Genomic DNA, 18,172 nt, shown 5'->3' with positions numbered 1-18,172 from the left:
GGGTCCTAACTTCCATGTGCCAAGGTTTCTGAGTCACTCATTAAGAGGTAACAACAAGAACAGCTATGGAGGGCCTGTGGAAATCAGAAGGCTGAGCTTTCTCCATAGAGGGGATCCGAAGGAGAATAGATCTGTGGGATGAATAGATCTGGAACAGGCAGATAGATATTCAACAAGGAAGGAGTGGGCACAGGAAAGTTCTGGTTAGTTTTGCAACGGCAACACCCTTCAGGGTCCTGGCATATAACATAAGAGACTACAGAGAAGGACAGCTGTTAAGACAAAAAGCAGCCATAGCATCTGTGGCAAATGGGAACCTGAATGGATTGGCTGTGGGCACACCATTCAAATGGCTAATGCAATCTATAGGCCAAACAAAACACAGGAGCCAAGCATGGCCTGTGTGCATTGACTTTGTGATCTCTGATCTAGGGGGTAATTTGGAAGCCAAGTTGCTGTAGTGGAATGGGAAATATAATAGGTGTTGTTTTATTTATTTTTACCTGTAAGGAATGCTAAGTCAAGTTTAGATGGACTCAGTAGAGTATCTACAGAGAAGGCAATGGCAACCCACTCCAGTGCTCTTGGCTGGAGAATCCCATGGATGGAGAAGCCTGGTAGGTAACAGTCCATGTGGTAGCTAAGAGTCAGACATGACTGAGCGACTTCACTTTCACTTTTCACTTTCATGCATTGGAGAAGGAAATAGCAACCCACTCCAGTGTTCTTGCCTGGAGAATCCCAGGGACAGAGGAGCCTGTTGGGCTGCTGTCTATGGGGTCGCACAGAGTTGGACACAACTGACGCGACTTAGCAGCAGCAGAAGTAGAGTATCTAAAGGAATAATTTTTTTTCTTTGTTTCCATTCTCTTTGCAGGATCTTCTTCCTGTCTATTAATTACCTGTGTTCTCATGTGAACCCATTATTTCTGCTCCTTGTACATTTTTTCTTCACCGATCAAACCAAAGTGAAAGTGAAAGTCACTCGAACGTGTCAGACTCTTCGAGACCCTGTGGACTGCAGCCTGCCAGGCTTCTCTGTCCATGCAATTATCCAGGCAATACTGGAGTGGGTTGCCATTCCCTTCTCCAGGGGATATTCCCAACCCAGGGATCGAACCCAGGTCTCCCACATTGCAGGCAGATTTTTTATTGTCAGAGCCACCAGGGAAGCTCAAAGCATTCCCAATGACAATTAGCAAAACTAATTAGAATGACCACTAATTTCTTCACAAATACCTCTTCTATAGCAGTTTTTAGGCTGGATCACACCAAGTCCCATACAATTATTTAGCTGTCATCTCCTCAGTCTCTATCCAGCTCAAATGTCTCAGCAGAATTTCAGAGTTGTACATTCAACTGTCTATTAGACATTGACATGTGTGTGGCCTGAGGGCGCCTCAAATTCAAAAGGTCTGCAGTTATACATCCTATCTGAACCTACAAACAGCCCATCCTCAGTGATGAGCAGGAACATGCAGTCAGTTGCCATATCCAGAAACTTTAGTGATGCTCTTGACTCTACTTCCTTCCGTGACCTTGCTTGTCCCACTAGTTGCCAGGAAATATTGATTTCATATTCTCAACATCCTCTTGTTTTTGCTAGTCAAGTTTCCAATTGGCAGAAATGAAATATACACTCAGGCATGTGCTCAAATCTGCTATGAGTTCCTGATTTATTTAGCCAATAAGAGAAAATGAGCAATGTGTTGTGGTCACACAGAGGGGCAGCAGACAACACATAAATCTTTTCCTGTGTTTTCTTTGCCCTGGACCCGTATGAGATACTCTGATGTTGGTGCCATTCTTTGCATAGACAAACCTAACAAGACTGAGAAAAACATTCAAATTTTTATAATACCATATTTTTATATTCTGGCTTATGTTGCCATTGCAGGAAAATTTGAAGTAACAATTTGAGGCATTTCCACTTTAAGGGGATATTTACAGAACTGATCTTTTCTGATGCTTTAAAGTAATCTTGGCATCGGGAAGGCAATATTCTTTTTGCAGGAGAACACAGCAGTCAATGCCCAAGAGAACCAGATTAGTATGCCTGCCTCCCACTTGTATAGGGTCCTTAAAGTCAACCATCTCTGTTCCTCAACAACATTTCTCAGATCATCTCTGTTATCCCAGTTTAGGGCACCAGGCTCCCTTGCCTAAACAAAACACAGCCTCCTACCCCACCTCACTGATCATCTTGCTTCCCTGTAACATACTCCATCGACTGAAGCAAGCATAATTTCTCTGAAATGCCTTCAGGAACCAGTTTCTCCCTTCCACTCCATCTCATATGTCCCCACGCCACATTCAGCTAACCTGAAGTTCTTTTATATCCTTGGAACAACTCATCTTTGTCACATCCAGATATTTGGATATGTTATATCTTTTGCCTGAATACTCTTTCTTGCCTCTTAAATCACCTAACTCCTCCTCATCCTTCAAGAGTATGAAGGAGTGTCACAATTTCTGAGATCCATGATGCACAATTCTGGGTGAGACACCTCCCCAGAGCCATTTAATATTTTCCGTTTTGCTGTTTTTATCAGATCAAATCTAGTTCTATATCTATTATATTTTTCCTCTTTACGATTGTGAAGTTTTGTGAGCTTGGTGGTCATGTTTGCCTTATTTATTGTTGAGCACCATAACTTAACACAGTTGCCTCATCAGATCAGATCAGATCAGATCAGTCGCTCAGTTGTGTCTGACTCTTTGTGACCCCATGAATCGCGGCATGCCAGGCCTCCCTGTCCATCACCAACTCCCGGAGTTCACTCAGACTCACTCAGTCCATCGAGTCAGTGATGCCATCCAGCCATCTCATCCTCTGTCGTCCCCTTCTCCTCTTGCCCCCAATCCCTCCCAGCATCAGAGTCTTTTCCAAGGAGTCAACTCTTCACATGAGGTGGCCAAAGTACTGGAGTTTCAGCTTTAGCATCATTCCTTCCAAAGAAATCCCAGGGCTGATCTCCTTCAGAATGAACTGGTTAGATCTCCTTGCAGTCCAAGGGACTCTCAAGACTCTTCTCCAATACCACAGTTCAAAAGCATCAATTCTTCGGCACTCAGCCATCTTCACAGTCCAACTCTCACATCCATACACGACCACAGGAAAAACCATAGCCTTGACTAGACGAACCTTTGTTGGCAAAGTAATGTCTCTGGTTTTGAATATGCTATCTAGGGTGGTCATAACTTTCCTTCCAAGGAGTAAGCGTATTTTAATTTCATGGCTGCAGTCACCATCTGCAGTGATTTTGGAGCCCAGAAAAATAAAGTCTGACACTGTTTCCCCATCTATTTCCCATGAAGTGGTGGGACCAGATGCCATGATCTTCGTTTTCTGAATGTTGAGCTTTAAGCCAATATTTTCATTCTCCACTTTCACTTTCATCAAGAGGCTTTTTAGTTCCTCTTCACTTTCTGCCATAAGGGTGGCGTCATCTGCATATCTGAGGTTATTGATATTTCTCCTGGCAATCTTGATTCCAGCTTGTGTTTCTTCCAGTACAGCATTTCTCATGATGTACTCTGCATATAAGTTAAATAAACAGGGTGACAATATACAGCCTTGACGTACTCCTTTTCCTATTTGGAACCAGTCTGTTGTTCCATGTCCAGTTCTAACTGTTGCTTCCTGACCTGCATACAAATTTCTCAAGAGGCAGATCAGGTGCTCTGGTATTCCCATCTCTTTCAGAATTCTCCACAGTTTATTGTGATACATACAAAGGCTTTGGCATAGTCAATAAAGCAGAAATAGATGCTTTTCTGGAACTCTCTTGCTTTTTCGATGATCCAGCGGATGTTGGCAATTTGATCTCTGGTTCCTCTGCCTTTTCTAAAACCAGCTCGAACATCAAGAAGTTCACGGTTCACTTATTGCTGAAGCCTGGCTTGGAGAATTTTGAGCATTACTTTACTAGCGTGTGAGATGAGTGCAACTGTGCGGTAGTTTGAGCATTCTTTGGGATTGGAATGAAAACTGACCTTTTCCAGTCCTGGGGCCACTGCTGAGTTTTCCAAATGTGCTGGCATATTGAGTGCAGCACTTTCACAGCATCGTCTTTCAGGATTTGAAATAGCTCAGCTGGAATTCCATCAGCTCCAGTAGCTCCATCACCTCCACAGTGCTTCATGGCTACTCCTTAAAACTAAGGCAGTGTTTTAGAAACACCAGACTATCCATTATACAGAAGAAAAAAAAATGCTAAGGGAAAGACTAAGGGCAAAAGGCAACTTAAATGGTGAAGCAGAGGGACAATATTGCAATGTTGGAAGCTTCCCATGGGTTAGGAAGCTTGGGACTAAAATAAAATTAAGAGGGATAATGGTCATGATATAGTGAAGTAGAGAAGCAAGAAAAAAAGAGTCTTAGATGACTCTTTTAAGAGGCAAATGTTGTGATACCTTTCTCCCAAACTGGGGTTTCGGTGTCGGGGTGGGGAGGCGGCAGGAAACAGATATTGAGGAAAAGACAATTACGTTTGACACGTGACTTTTTAAGAAAAATATTCCAAAGGCAATTGGAAAAGCAGAAATGGAGCTTGGAAAGACCACATGTGTTTCATACTTGAGTGCTGCTAGTATTGGGGACATGGCAATATTTCTTACCTATGTCTGATTTCAAGACATTTATTTGCTATATAGTGTTAATGCCATCAGGCCTAGGAACTACTCATAAGCCACCTCCAGGTACAGGATAGCCTAAGCCCAAGACAAGGCCAACTGAGGGTAGAGTGACAGAGGCATGAGCATGTGTCCCATGCCAGGCCCACCTGAACCTTCGTTAGGAATGTTCTGCTGATGATTGCAAAAGACTGCTTCCAATAGTGCTACCCAGGGAAGAAATCTGAGAGTGGGGTTATCAACAGACGTCTTCAAACATCTCTCTCTCCAGCGTAAAGCCAAGTAAAGAGGAGGAGGAACAAGATACTATAAGTGTGAGGCCAGATGTACTTCTCGATTCTCCAACGATGTAAGACAATGCATCTGATGTTTTCATAAGTTAATTTCAGTTGGGATATTATCCTACTTTTACTTGTAACTGAATGAGTCTTGAGAAAGAGAAGCTGTGAACACTAACATTATACAAACAAGGCTGCTTTAAAGGAGATGCTGTGGAGATGAAAGAGGGGACGTCACAGGTGAAATGGAGAATTACCATGGGGGGAAGAAAAAGCAGAAAAAGGAAAACAATTCAAAGAAAGTTAGATCTGAAGTTGAAGGTATAATTGACAGTAGGTAATTACTGAAAGAATAACAACTGGGAGACAGGAAGATTGTAATCTTAGAAGGGCAGAGAATATCAACAATGAACATCCAGAAAAGCTCAACTCTCTAAGTGACAAGGGCTTCAAAGTATTACATGTAGCATGATGAGAACGAATTCATTTTCATCCAGAGTTTATATGTATAAAATCTGCTTGTAATTTAAAACCGTTCCTCAGAGTTACATGCCAATTATATGCTATAAAAGGCACATCTGTTAAAATATTGCATCCAATGCCACTATCTTCGAGCATTTTTCTGTTCTTTTCTTTACTTGTAAAATTGTCTGACTAGCAACTCTACAGTGTGTTGGCATCAGCTGGCATTTGTTAGATGGTATCTTTCATTCCTTTCTAAAAATAGGGAAATAATCTATGAGTTATGCTCATCTTTGGGAGCAAAAGGTATGGTATGTGGGGAGTCCAACAGCTGGAAGGGAATTTCTGGCTTCGAGGAGCCAGAACTATTGCAAGTCACAGGAAACAAACCTAAGCAAGGGGAAAAGGAGATTTGTGTTGCACACAGTATTGTAAGGGTAGAAAGAGGACAATCACCACTTTTGCTTGGTATAAAATTAAAATGATAGTAATTATAACTGTTAGCATGTATTCAGCACTTATTAACAGAAAGATAACATCCACAGCATGATAAATGCATTGTCAAAAGAAAGGGTCCCAATAATCATATTGTGGAAATGTTTATAAGAACAGAAAATAAGACTTAATCTACATTCTCGAATGTGATCAAGGTCATACTGCTCAAAGACATCGATACTGAGATTTAGACACAGTTAACTCTGGGTCTGCCACTACTCTCCCATATACCTTTCAGATGAAGCAACAAGCATTTGAGTTAGCCAGCAAGAAGACAACATATCATTATCCACTGAAATGTTATAAATTCTCTTTTTTTAAGTTTTTTTTTTTTTTTTAAAGCAACACGACAGTAAGAAGTATTGATAAAATATTATTCTCAGTTGAAGTATGAAAAGAAGTCCTGCCTAGGGGTAGAAGAATAAATGGAATGCAATCTCCTTAAGCTACTGATCAAGTCTTCCAGATATTTATCAACCAAACTTTTGAATACTTCTAAAATATAAAAGTTTATCATTATAGGTAAATTAAAAGCCTAGGGTTTTCAAAATAGAACCTAAATGGTGCTTTGGGTACAGTGGATAAGTAACTATATTAAGACAATGGTATAAACAGAAATACTCATACATTCCCAATATACTTAAATAATTACAATATACATTAATTGATATAGGTAACCACTTGAGTTTATTGGTTTGTGAGTTTTTAGGTCATTAGCACATGTTAAAGTTATGCTATGTCAAATTACACAGAGCAAAAATGTATTGCCCAAATTATTTTAAAGATCATAAGAGTGAAAACTGGTTTACGACATGCCAAAATCAAACTCAGTGTCAAATGCATATGCGTATGTGTTGATGTATTTTTAAACGGTTAGTGAAGTTATTTCTATGCTAGATCTGATGGAGAGAAGTGATACAAGCAATCTTTCAAAACTCCAGTCTTCCCCCAATTCATTCTCAACCTTGACCCAAACAGACAGCCTGAAGTACAGAGAAAGAATTTAATCTCGGCCACCTCTCAAGAGGCTTGTACCACTAACTGGAGAGGAGGGCTGTTTGAGGGATGAGCAGCCTGGTGGAACTCTCTGGTACACTGGGCCTTAACTATAGCCCAGAAACTCTGTTTGCCTAAGAAATAGTATTTAGAGAGGGACTTCTTGCTTGGTTAGTGTTCCAGAATGAGAGGTGCTGCATAAAAGTGATGACCTCGGGGAGGGCAGAGAATCGGTGCTGACTAGCCTGGCAATCATATTGACCCTGGAAACTTTTTCCTTCAGGAGTGGGTGGTGGGAAGGTCTTGTAGGAAGGAAGGTTTCCAAGGAGTCCGGGATGGTTGTGCACATGGAGGGGATCGGGCGAGAACAGGAATCTAGATCAGCAGTGCTGGTGGTGGTGGAGCTCGTTCTAGGTTCCATCAACCTTAGTGATTACAGTTCCTATACTGAGAAAGCCTTACAGGTGTGTTGACACCTAAAAGGTTTACACACTGAATTTCACAGCCTTTGACTGAGGCTGAATGCCTGGTTTTCATTGGTTTACTTATTTATTTGAGAAGTACTCAAATGCATTGGTTTAAAACATAGCTCTGGAATCCAACTTCCTGTATGGGAAACCTGTCTCTAGTTCTTCCTATGTTTGTGACCTTGGATGATTTCTTTAATCTCCCCATGCCTTGCTTTCTTAATCCAGAAAAAAACGGACTAATAATAGTACCCACTTTACAATATTACCGTGAATATTAACTGAGTTACTACAAGTAAAGTGCTTAGATGGGCACCTGATGAAGAAAGTCTCCATGACTGTTAGCCATTACTCTTTGGTGATTATTATTGTTGTTATTCAGTATATCTGAAGACTCTATAATAATCCAGGTGAAGCACAGTATTAGACCAGAGCCAGAAGTACATAAATATGCAAAAGCAGAGTTCACATCTAACTTGAGGCTCTTAAGCCCCAGGAGGATGTCTTGTGTATCACACTGCTCTACACCCTAACTTCAGGGTGCAAAACGACAAGCTGATACAACCGGGCTGAGCACTTGGCTGACCTGGATTATTCAAAGTGGCATCTATTTCACAGATCAGGCAGGGCCTGGGTTTGCCCAGGGATCGGACCACTGGTCACTTTTGTCAAGTGCATTAATTTTCAGACCACTAGGATGCTATTTAGTGCAGGATTAGTCATTTACTAATTACTCCAGCGGCCACAGACCTAAGGTCAGTCATTTTCTCCCTTCACACCAGAAGAATCCAACATAATAGAGGCCAGACAGGTAATTTGCATTGTCTCTTCTTAGGAGAGACCCACAGGAGAAGGAGGCAGGAGGAGGATTCTGTGTTGAAAGCAGGCAAAGGAGTTTTACTTTGACAGGCATTTCCATAAGCTTCTCAGGGGAACTTGTGGCCCATCTTTCCTGCTGGGACCTGGCAGGTTCTCACATCTGATGCTTGCTGCTGGCCAGCTGGGGAAACCGGACAAGGTCTGACCCCAGCCCCTAATCACTTCTACTAGCTGGCAAGTCTTTTCCCCTCTGAGCATCTGGAGAGTCATCCGACTGTGTTTGCCAAACTTGCTTGCAAGTGAGAAGCGTGTTTGTTTTATGATCGCTGTCTTGGGTTTTAAATAAGAATACCGTAGGAGATGATCCCGCTCTGATCCTTGCTAATGTACCTCTAGGCTAATAAGTGCTGAGATGATCCTCCTCTTTGATTTCATGAATAAGAAAATAAAATGGGAAATGCATGACATTTAAAAAAAATTATTGTTATTACTGAGTGTAAAATTTGTTTTAACCCTCTCTGGAGTGGCTAAGTTTCACACTGAAAATGCTGCTTGCCAGATTGTATCTCCTGTTCCTCCTCTCCTTAAATATGTGCTTATTTACTTCCTGCAGAGTTCAATTTTAGAACCCATCAAAGTAGATCCACTCAGACTGACTACATTTTCATGCATAAATTCATAGATGTCTTCAGAAGGAATTGCACTTGCATATGCAAATACTTCCAATGCCTTTTCATTTCTACTTTTGGCCTGCACAGTTTTTAATTCATGCAAACACATTACACAAACAAATATGGGCTCAATAACAACACAAGGCATGTGTGAATTGTTAATTGCAAAGCGAAGGGTTTGATATGGCCAAGCGACTTTCATTATTATCAATGGAGAGGAACAAGATTAAACAGGAAGAATAAAGGTATATTTGAAAATAAAATCCCAAGCACTTGGTTTCATTTTATGTAAATATTAATAAGGGAAAAGGTGACAGGCAAATCCACAGTTCAACAATAATCTGGGATCTACAGTTCAGTGCACAATGATCAGAAGCCAGGACGCACCTTTAATGAGACTTAGGAAGGAGAGGCCACATTTTAGCCCAGAATCATGAGAAACAAAAACATATGCAATAATATCATAAAGGAAACAGAAAACACAACAGAAAACGAAAGGCTGTCAACCTTGTTGAATGTGCATCACCTTTCAAAATATCTCAGTCTTGTATGAGAGACACCCCTGGAAGCAACAGGCAGGTATCCTCAGGTTTCAAATTGGATAGTTAAGCCTTCCTTTAATTAAGCTGTGATTCCTCGGTTTTTTTTTTTTTTTTTTTTTTCCTTCTAATTTCCACTACATGTACTTTGGGGTCGGGTGAGAACTTAACAAAGTAAAACACTTGTTGAAGTTACTCACAGATCAAAGACATCTGATACAGAGCAATTTTCAAGCAACCCTCCTCCCCTTGTTTGCAATGTGTTTCATTTACATGCAGTTAACTCAGAAAATAAGAGTGAAGATTAAATAACAAGTGCATTCTGCAAGGGTCTACAAAGGCAGTAGAGATAAAATTTTAACTGTTTCTCCACTGATTTTGTGGCATGTTTTATTAAATATAAAAGGTGAAGCTAGGCTAATGGAGGAGCATTTGAGAACATGTTTTTTTAGAACAATCACTGGATTATAGGAGATATACATATATATTACATATAAGTAGTGCTTTCTAAGAAATAAACAAAAGACGAAGTAAGCTAAACTAAGGAAATTAAGAAACCAGGGATGGAATTTGAAGCTTCTACAGACTGCATGTTTGTGACTCTCCAAAATTTTTATATAAAAACTAACCCTCAATGGTATTTGGAGGTGGGGCTTTTGGGAGGTAAATGAATTACAAGGGTGGAACCCTCATAAATAGGTTTAGTGCCCTTATAAAAGAGGCCCCAGAGAGTTTCCTTGCCCTCTCAGCTGTATGAGGACACAGGACAAGATGGCCATCTATGGGCCAGGAAGACTCCTCTCAGCAGCACTCAAATCTGCTAGGACTTGACCTTAACATTCCCTGCTTCCAGAACTGTGCAAACTAAATTTCTGTTATTTATAAGCCACCAGTTCACAGTATTTTGTTATAGCGGCCTGAAAGGAATAAGACACAAGCTAGGGTATCTAATGAAGAATTACATTAGTTGCAACATTTACTGACAGGGACATAGAATAAGAACTATACAATCAGTATTAACACGTGATGCAGTAAACCAGCAGCTGGAACCTTGACCCTTGGCACTGCAGAGCGCCCCTTCCTGGTGTGTTCACTGCAGTTTTGCGTGTACACTGGTAATTTTGCTAAGACTTTATGTAAATCACATATAGGGTGAGGCTGGTACACAAAGCATAAGACCTGGAGCCAGCCAGTCAACTTGGACACACTGCCTTTCAACACTGTGCCTGAGTCCAGGCGTTCACACATTTACAGCAACTCATCACAAGTGATAACAAAATTTCCCATGGATAGTGACTAAGAAGAGATTGCCAACTGTCAGTGCTTAGGATGAAAACATTCTCCTCCCCAAAGAAATCAAAATTGTATAAGAAAATTATGTTTAGGGAAAGCAGGTGTGGGAATTATACCAGTGGAATTGGAATTGACCTATACTTCAAAACATTAAAAACATGTGTAACTCAGAATTAACACCACATGTTTTTTGAGGGGGGAGAGAGAAATGAATTATTATTATATGGGAGGGGAGTGGAGAGAGATTCAAATATGTTTTTATCATTATACGATTTGTTCAAAGAGAATATAACCGAGAAGCTCAATGTGAGAAGCAGGAGAAATCTGAACTCTTAGAGGCTTGTGTCTCGGTTTCAAGGAGAATAGTTTAAAAATCACAGATAATTCCATATTCCTTGGGACTGCGATCCATGATGGTCACAGGGATATCCCTCATGGAGCCAAGGGTCTGCTCTCTGTTACATCTGATCAAAACCTACCCTGGTGTGTCTCCAAAAGTAACCAACAAACTGTCAAAGAATTGAAGTGTCTAGGACAGAAGAGGCCCTTCTGTGATCCCCATAGGAATCTGACATGGGTTGACAAGAAGATTGTTCTCTTAAACTAAACTTGATTGGAGACTTGATGCAGACCTGCTTTGCTCCCTGTTTCCACCAACCTCAGTCATCGATGTGCAACAGCGCAAGCCAGTAAGACAGCTCAGACCTTCAGTGTGGTCAGCTCCACCTACCTTGTCTTGGGAACTCGTCTGACTCCCGGTGAACGAGGTCTGTGACTCGGTTTCCATAGTGCATCCTGCTGTCATGATCATAGGCCTTCAGAGTCTCGCTGGAGCTGTAGGACTTCTGGGTGGGCACACGACAGTCTTCACTGTCCAGGGAGGAGCTCGTGTAGCGACACTCTTTGCCACACCGTCCCCTGGTCAGAGAGCGGTGTCGCCGGTCTTTGACATCCATTATCCCAGGTCTGGCAGAAGGCTGATGCTTTCTGAAAAGTCAGGCTGGGGTTTGGGCACTTGTCACTTGGCCACCTAAAAACATCACAGGAGAAAAACTCAGACTATGATTCTAAGAATTACTGCCTTCTGTTCTGATTCATGCTTCGACTTGGATCAAAACACACAAAGGCAAATTTGGTCAGTGCTGCATCATCTCTTCTGCAAACGCTTAATGTATACTTAAACAATCAGCCTAAATAGAATCATTTGACGCAGTAAATTAATTCCCATGCTATTTAGCTAAATAGATTTCAGGGGAAAATAGTAGCAAAATAACTCATATTTTGATTTTCTATATGTGTGAAAACGACATAGTAAGTCTGTCACTCTAATGAAAGATCTTACTATGAAGTGGTTCAGAGCAAAACTGATTTTATCTGACTTTAATTGCTTTCTTTTTTTCCTGCTGAAGGACTGGGGGAAAAAACACCAAAATTAAATAAATGCAAATAAAATAAAGATGTAAAAGGCATAAATATATGCTGATAATGCTTTTAATGGTACCAGGTCACACTGGACCGACATAAAACTTGCCTGGCTGGGTATGGAGAATAACAATATAAGGCATTCTTGACAAGCAGTCTTCCTCTGATTTATTTAATGAGCCTTCAGTAAAGTCCTCATCTGGTTTATCTTCTTGGCAAATCTGATTCTTGGACACACCTGGTCTTTCCCCTGGTCACCTGCCAACAGGACATCTTGCTCACAGAGGTCCAACTGGCACAGCCACATGGCCATCAACCTAAGCCCACCCTAGCGTCCTTTTCACAGTTGGGATATCCACTGTGGAAAAGAAAAATGGGGAAGAGGACTGAATGCAACAGGTAAGTTGATGGAAAGAAGCCTCTCCAACATATGATCTGGCAACCAGGGAGCCCCCCAGCTTGACACTCGGGACCTAGAAATGTAGACAAACATCACTCAGAAAACTCTAGCCTTCTGCCGAGCAAATAAGATCAAAACACTTAGATGCCTCCAAGTTCCAAATGATAGGCTCTTATTGATTTCATCGGCCATGCAAAATAGCCTGGACCACAGGGCCAGGGCCTGGACAGAATGGAAAAACGCAAATTTAATTAAAATAGCAAATACAACCCAGAGCCAGTGTAATGATTTTTATCCAGGCTTCTGATGCTCACTGTTTCCTCAATATGTCAGAATGTACTTGGGGAGCAAGTCTATAGTTTGGAGCCCCTCTGCTCTTCTTTGGTTATTTACCACACTGCAATGAGATGCTTGTGTATACCAAGGGACTAGCCTAAATGTGCAGCAATGTGGAAGACATCAGCCCCAAGAAAGCAGAAGCCAAGTTATCTCTTCCTTGTCCTTTCATACCAAGAGGTCCTTCTGGATCTCAGAAACCCTCCTAATTAAGACTATTTGTGTATAGTATCAAACATTGCCTGTAATCAGGAATACCTTTGTTTGACAACTGGCAATAAAAAGAGGGCATATCTGTGGTAAACATCAAGCAGAGTCGAGCTGTTGCCACAGTCACTTATAAAAAATTAATTCTCAGTTTCCTGGAACCTACAGTCTCTGACTTAAGTAGCTGAGAAGCATCTTTGAGAGTCACCAGTCAAGACTCCAGGACCTGCTTAGGGAGCAAAGATGATCAACGTCAGCATGGAAGTTTTGGGGGCGGCACCAAAGATTCAAGTGTCTTAACATTAATGCAATTTCTAGATGTCCAAAAACTTCTCCCTTAACACCCAACATGTGATCTTAACATTTTAGAATCCATAGTATAGGCTGGTTAAGAGCCTGGCTATTGTAGTCTTGTTGGATATCAATCTCATCATGACCACTGACTAGCCAGAGCCCTTGTAAAATTCAGGTTCTCAACCACTGAAAATAGAAAATAGGTATTTACAGATTAGAGTATCTATAAAAATTAGATGGGACACAATGGGAAAGCTCTCAATATGCTGCCTAACACATGGTAAGGGCTAAGAAGTAGTTTTTTCCTCCTCTGAATGATTAAAAATAATTTTTTGTCTAAGCTAAATAGCTGCAAATTTGCATAAGACAGAGATGATCATATGAATCCCTGAAACTCAAACTTCTAATTATAAGTATCAATACTTGAACTACATACAGATAAAGGAAGACTTTTAGTGACCACCAAGGATGTGAAAGTGAAAGTGAAGTTGCTCAGTTATGTCGGACTGTTTACCACCCCATGGACTGTAGCCCACCAGGATCCTCAGTTCATGGGACTTTCCAGGCATGAATACTGGAGTGGGTTGCCATTTCCTTCTCCAGGGGATCTTCCTGACCCAGGGATCGAACCTGGGTCTCTCTCATTGTAGGCAGACGCTTTGCTGTCTGAGCCACCGGGGAAGCCACTAAGGATGTAGGTGGTGCTAACGCTAAAAACCTACTTGCCCATGCAGGAGACAAGATGCAAGTTTGATCCCTGGGTGGGGAAGATCCCCCAGAGAAGGGAATGGCATCACATTCTAGTATTCTTGCCTGGAAAATTCCACGGACAGAGGATCCTGGAGGGCTGCAGTCTCAGTTCAGTCGCTCAGTTGTGTCGACTCTTTGTGACCCCATGGACTGCAGCATGCCAAGCCTCCTTGTCCATTACCAATTCCCGGAGCTTACTCAAACTCATGTCCATCGAGTCAGTGATGCCATTCAACCATCTCATCCTGTGTTGTCCCCTTCTCCTCCTGCCTTGTATCTTTCCCAGTATCAGGGTCTTTTCAGAGGACTCAGTTCTTCTCATTAGGTGGTCAAAGTATTGGAGTTTCAGCTTCAGCATCAGTCCTTCCAATGAATACTCAGGACTGATCTCCTTTAGGATGGACAGGTTGGATCTCCTTGCAGTCCAAGGGACTCTCAAGAGTCTTCTCCAACACCACAGGTTCAAAAGTATCAATTCTTTGGCGCTTAGCTTTCTTTATAGTCCAACTCGCACATCCATACATGCCTACTGGAAAAACCATACATAGCTACAGTCTATGAGGTTGCAGAGAGTCTGACCCCACTGAACACCCACACAAGGATATATAAGATTGTGTGCTCTAACACTGAGGAGCTACAAGTGTTCTGGGGGAGAAGGGTTGGCTGTTTTGAATGTATTTTATCATTTTTCTCTCCTCTGCTTCACAGTGAGTTTTTACTTTTTAATGTTTTCAGTGTTCCTAACTCATGAAATCCTATCTCCTCTAATTTGCATTATGCTTTGGAAATTGGGCTGATTTTCTACGTGTACATGTATGTGATTTTATTTTACACATATTTTTAAAAATCACGCTCTAAGTGGGAGCCTAAAGGCTTATTACCTATTTATAAAGTACAAGAAATTTAATGTTTGGACATTTTGACATCTAATTTGGTTGCCTAGTGATCTCTTCCTGCTAAATTTCTCTTTCTTGCCTAGGCCCTTGATAGTTGAGTTTGTCAGCAATGTCACCTCCAGATAACTGATAGACATTTATATAAAATGAGGTAAGAAAATGACAAATTTTAGCCAAGGAAAGCTAATTTCTTAGAAAACTGAGCACAGTATACAGGCTGTTGGATTCTAGACATTTTGTATTTATCTCGCTTGTTATTTAAAAATTAATTTCTAATAAAAAAAGAGACAAACCAGCAGAATTTATATTAAAATCTGGGTCCTGAGCTTATTATGGAAAATCACGCAGTCTAGAAATCCCCACTTCCAAAACGATTGGATAAGTGTACTTTTACAATTTTTTTCCCCCACTAGGTATAGCTGAAGACCCTATACATTATATATATAAAATAACAGTAGGAAGAATCTGAAAGGTAGGAATAAGAGACAGACTTACTAGTGCCCTCAGGACCTAAGGAACAAAACTGTGGTGAGTTTCTGAAATTTATTTTTGCCCTATATATTTCATTCTTGGAGCTAAAGATATTGTCAACCCAGAAACAGCAACAGACTCAGACAATAAAAATTCCAACAAAATCCTGCTGCCTCTAGCCAAAGGACTTTGAAGGGAGCAGCCTAACAAAAGGGGAAACATTTAGATGTTAATCATCTCACCCCAGCCAAATACCATAGGAAATGCAGTAGCCCCGACTCCCACCTTCACCAGCAAAAGCCAAGTGTGGAGCCTAGATTTCCATGTTTCTGAGGAAGCAACAAGCCACCCCAAACCCAAACAGTGGTTTACAGAAGGTTAAGAAGGCAGATAGGACTTTTATGCCTTCTAGGAAGTAATGAGGTCATCTTCTCCTCAGAGGGTGCCAGCCTGGCCTTCCACCCTCACTGGGTGGTTATAAGGTGCCACTCTTCTCCGCTGGGGTGATATAGGAGGAGGACTAGTGGAGACTCAGGACTTTCATTTTTTCCCAGTGGTAATGAGTCCTTCTGCCTATTGTTGTTGGCTATTGGTGCTAGCAGATATCATGTGGGGAGGAGTAATGGAGCACTCCTAACCCTACCACCAGGGAACTATCAGCGGAGGTCTAGTGGGGAACCAGAACTCCCAGCTCTCCTCCTCTCCCAGTTCCTAACAAGGAACTCTCTGCCCTAAAGTGCTAGCAAAGACTGAGTGAAAAACCTGGACTTTTAGGCAAAAGTAGCAATGATGAGGTAGGATCTCTCATCTTACAGAGCAGTGTCAGAGGAAACCAACTATAATAGAAGGTTTAAATAAGACATAGACTCTCATAACACAATACCTCAAATGTCCAGATTTCAAAAAACAAAACAAAACCTATACCACCAAGAGCTAGAAAATTTTCAAACGGAATGAAAAAGGTTTAATCAATAGATACCAACATTGAGAGGAGAAAGATGTTAGAATTATTTGACATAGATTTAAAAACAGCCATCATAAAATGCTTCAACAGTAATTTAAAGCACACTTTAAACAAATTAAAAAAAAAAAAAAAGGTCTCAGCAAACAAATAGAAGATACAAAGGAGACTCCAATAGAAATTTTAGAAGTGAAAATTAAAATAGCCAAAAAAAATTAATAGATGGACTCAAGAGAAGAATAAAGAGAAGAAAGGATGAAGGAACTTGAAAACTGAACAATGGAAATTACCCACTCTATACAGTTGATTAAAAAACAAACTAAAGAAGAAAAAATGAACAGAGCCTTAGGGACCTATCTACAGAATTAGAACAAAATACTTAATGCTTATGTTATCAGAGTCACAGAGGAAAAGAATATGAAAGAGGGGCGGAGAAAGTGCTAAAACAGTAGCTGAAAACACCCAAATTTGTAAACATTCAAGATGCTGAACAAACCCCCAAAAGGGTAAAGTCAAATGCATTTACTTTAAGACATTATCATAGCTAAACTTCTGAAAACTTAAGACAAAGAAAATCTAGAAGGCAGTGAGGAAAAGCGATACCTTACCTTTAGGGGAAAGCAATTTGAATGAAAGTAGGTTTTTTTCTCAGACCATGGAAGCAAGATGGAAATGGCAAAACATTTTTCAAATGCTGAGAGAAAAGAAATTTCAACCCAGAAATCTAGATCAAGTGAAAATATCCTTCTAGAATGAAGGAGAAGACATGATATTCTCAGATGGATGAAAACTAAGCGACATTATGACCAGCAGACCTATTCTGAATTAATTTTGAAAGAAGTACTTCTCTAAAACAGAAGGGGGAAAAAAAAATCTTGGAAATAATGAAAGAAAAAATAAGAAAGAAAGAATATATATACTTAGTGAAAGTATTAATAAAGACCAAAGACTCCCTCCTTTTGAGTTTTCCAAATTACTTTTAATGGTTGAAGTAAAAATTATAAAATTGTCTGATGAGGTTTTAAATATGTAGAGGTCATATTTAAGAAATGATATTATAAATGAGAAGGGTAAAAAGATATAAAGGGAGGTAGGGTTTCCACAATATAACTGGTAAAGTGATGAAAGCAGTAAACTGGGATAAGACATGTAGGTATAATGTAACAGCTAAAAAGACTATACAAAAGGATGCACTCAAAAACACTGTACATAAGTCAACATGGAGTTCAAAAAAAATGTTCAATAAACCACAGAAAAGTAGGAAGAAGAAAAGCGAAAAATGAAGAATAGAACAAGAGCATGAATAGAAAACAAAGAGTAAAATGGCATAATTAAGCCCTAAGATAACAATAATTATATAAAATGTAAGTGATCTAAATACACAAATTAAAAAATAGAGATCTTCAGAACGAATTAGAAAATACAACCCACTTCATACTGTCAACGAGTAAGTAAATTTAAATATAACATTGCAGGCATGTTGAAAATAAAACGAAGAAAAAAGAGATATAAAGTTAACATTAACAAAAAGAATGCAGGAGTGACTATTTGTATTAGATAAAGTCTACTTCATAGGCAAAGAAAATTATCAGAGATAGAGAGGGGCATTATATAATGATAAAAGGACCAATCTGCCAAGAAGTTGCAATTCTAAATATATATGTACAAAACAACAAACAAACAAACAAAACTGCAAAGTATATTAAGCAAAAAGTAACAGAATTGAAAAGAAAAATATATAAATCCATAAACAGAGTAGGAGCTTTCAATACTGGAATTC

General features: G+C 40.2%; 1 protein-coding gene across 3 annotated transcripts in view; it reads right to left on the bottom strand.

The window, feature by feature from the left end:
* The window catches only part of LOC139184221 (teneurin-2-like), a 451,142-nt gene that overhangs the window by 99,838 nt on the left and 333,132 nt on the right, over positions 1–18,172 (bottom strand). For all 3 annotated transcript variants that reach the window (XM_070793968.1, XM_070793970.1, XM_070793969.1), the window contains one exon: positions 11,386–11,685. In XM_070793968.1, coding sequence (XP_070650069.1) covers positions 11,386–11,611 — 226 coding nt within the window. In that variant the 5' untranslated portion in view covers positions 11,612–11,685. The remainder of the gene's footprint in view (positions 1–11,385; positions 11,686–18,172) is intronic.

The sequence above is a fragment of the Bos indicus genome, chromosome 7 (genome assembly GCF_029378745.1).
Source record: "Bos indicus isolate NIAB-ARS_2022 breed Sahiwal x Tharparkar chromosome 7, NIAB-ARS_B.indTharparkar_mat_pri_1.0, whole genome shotgun sequence".
Lineage (NCBI taxonomy): Eukaryota > Metazoa > Chordata > Mammalia > Artiodactyla > Bovidae > Bos > Bos indicus.
Note: the sequence above shows the minus strand (reverse complement) of the source record. Positions and strands in the feature narration are given on the sequence as shown.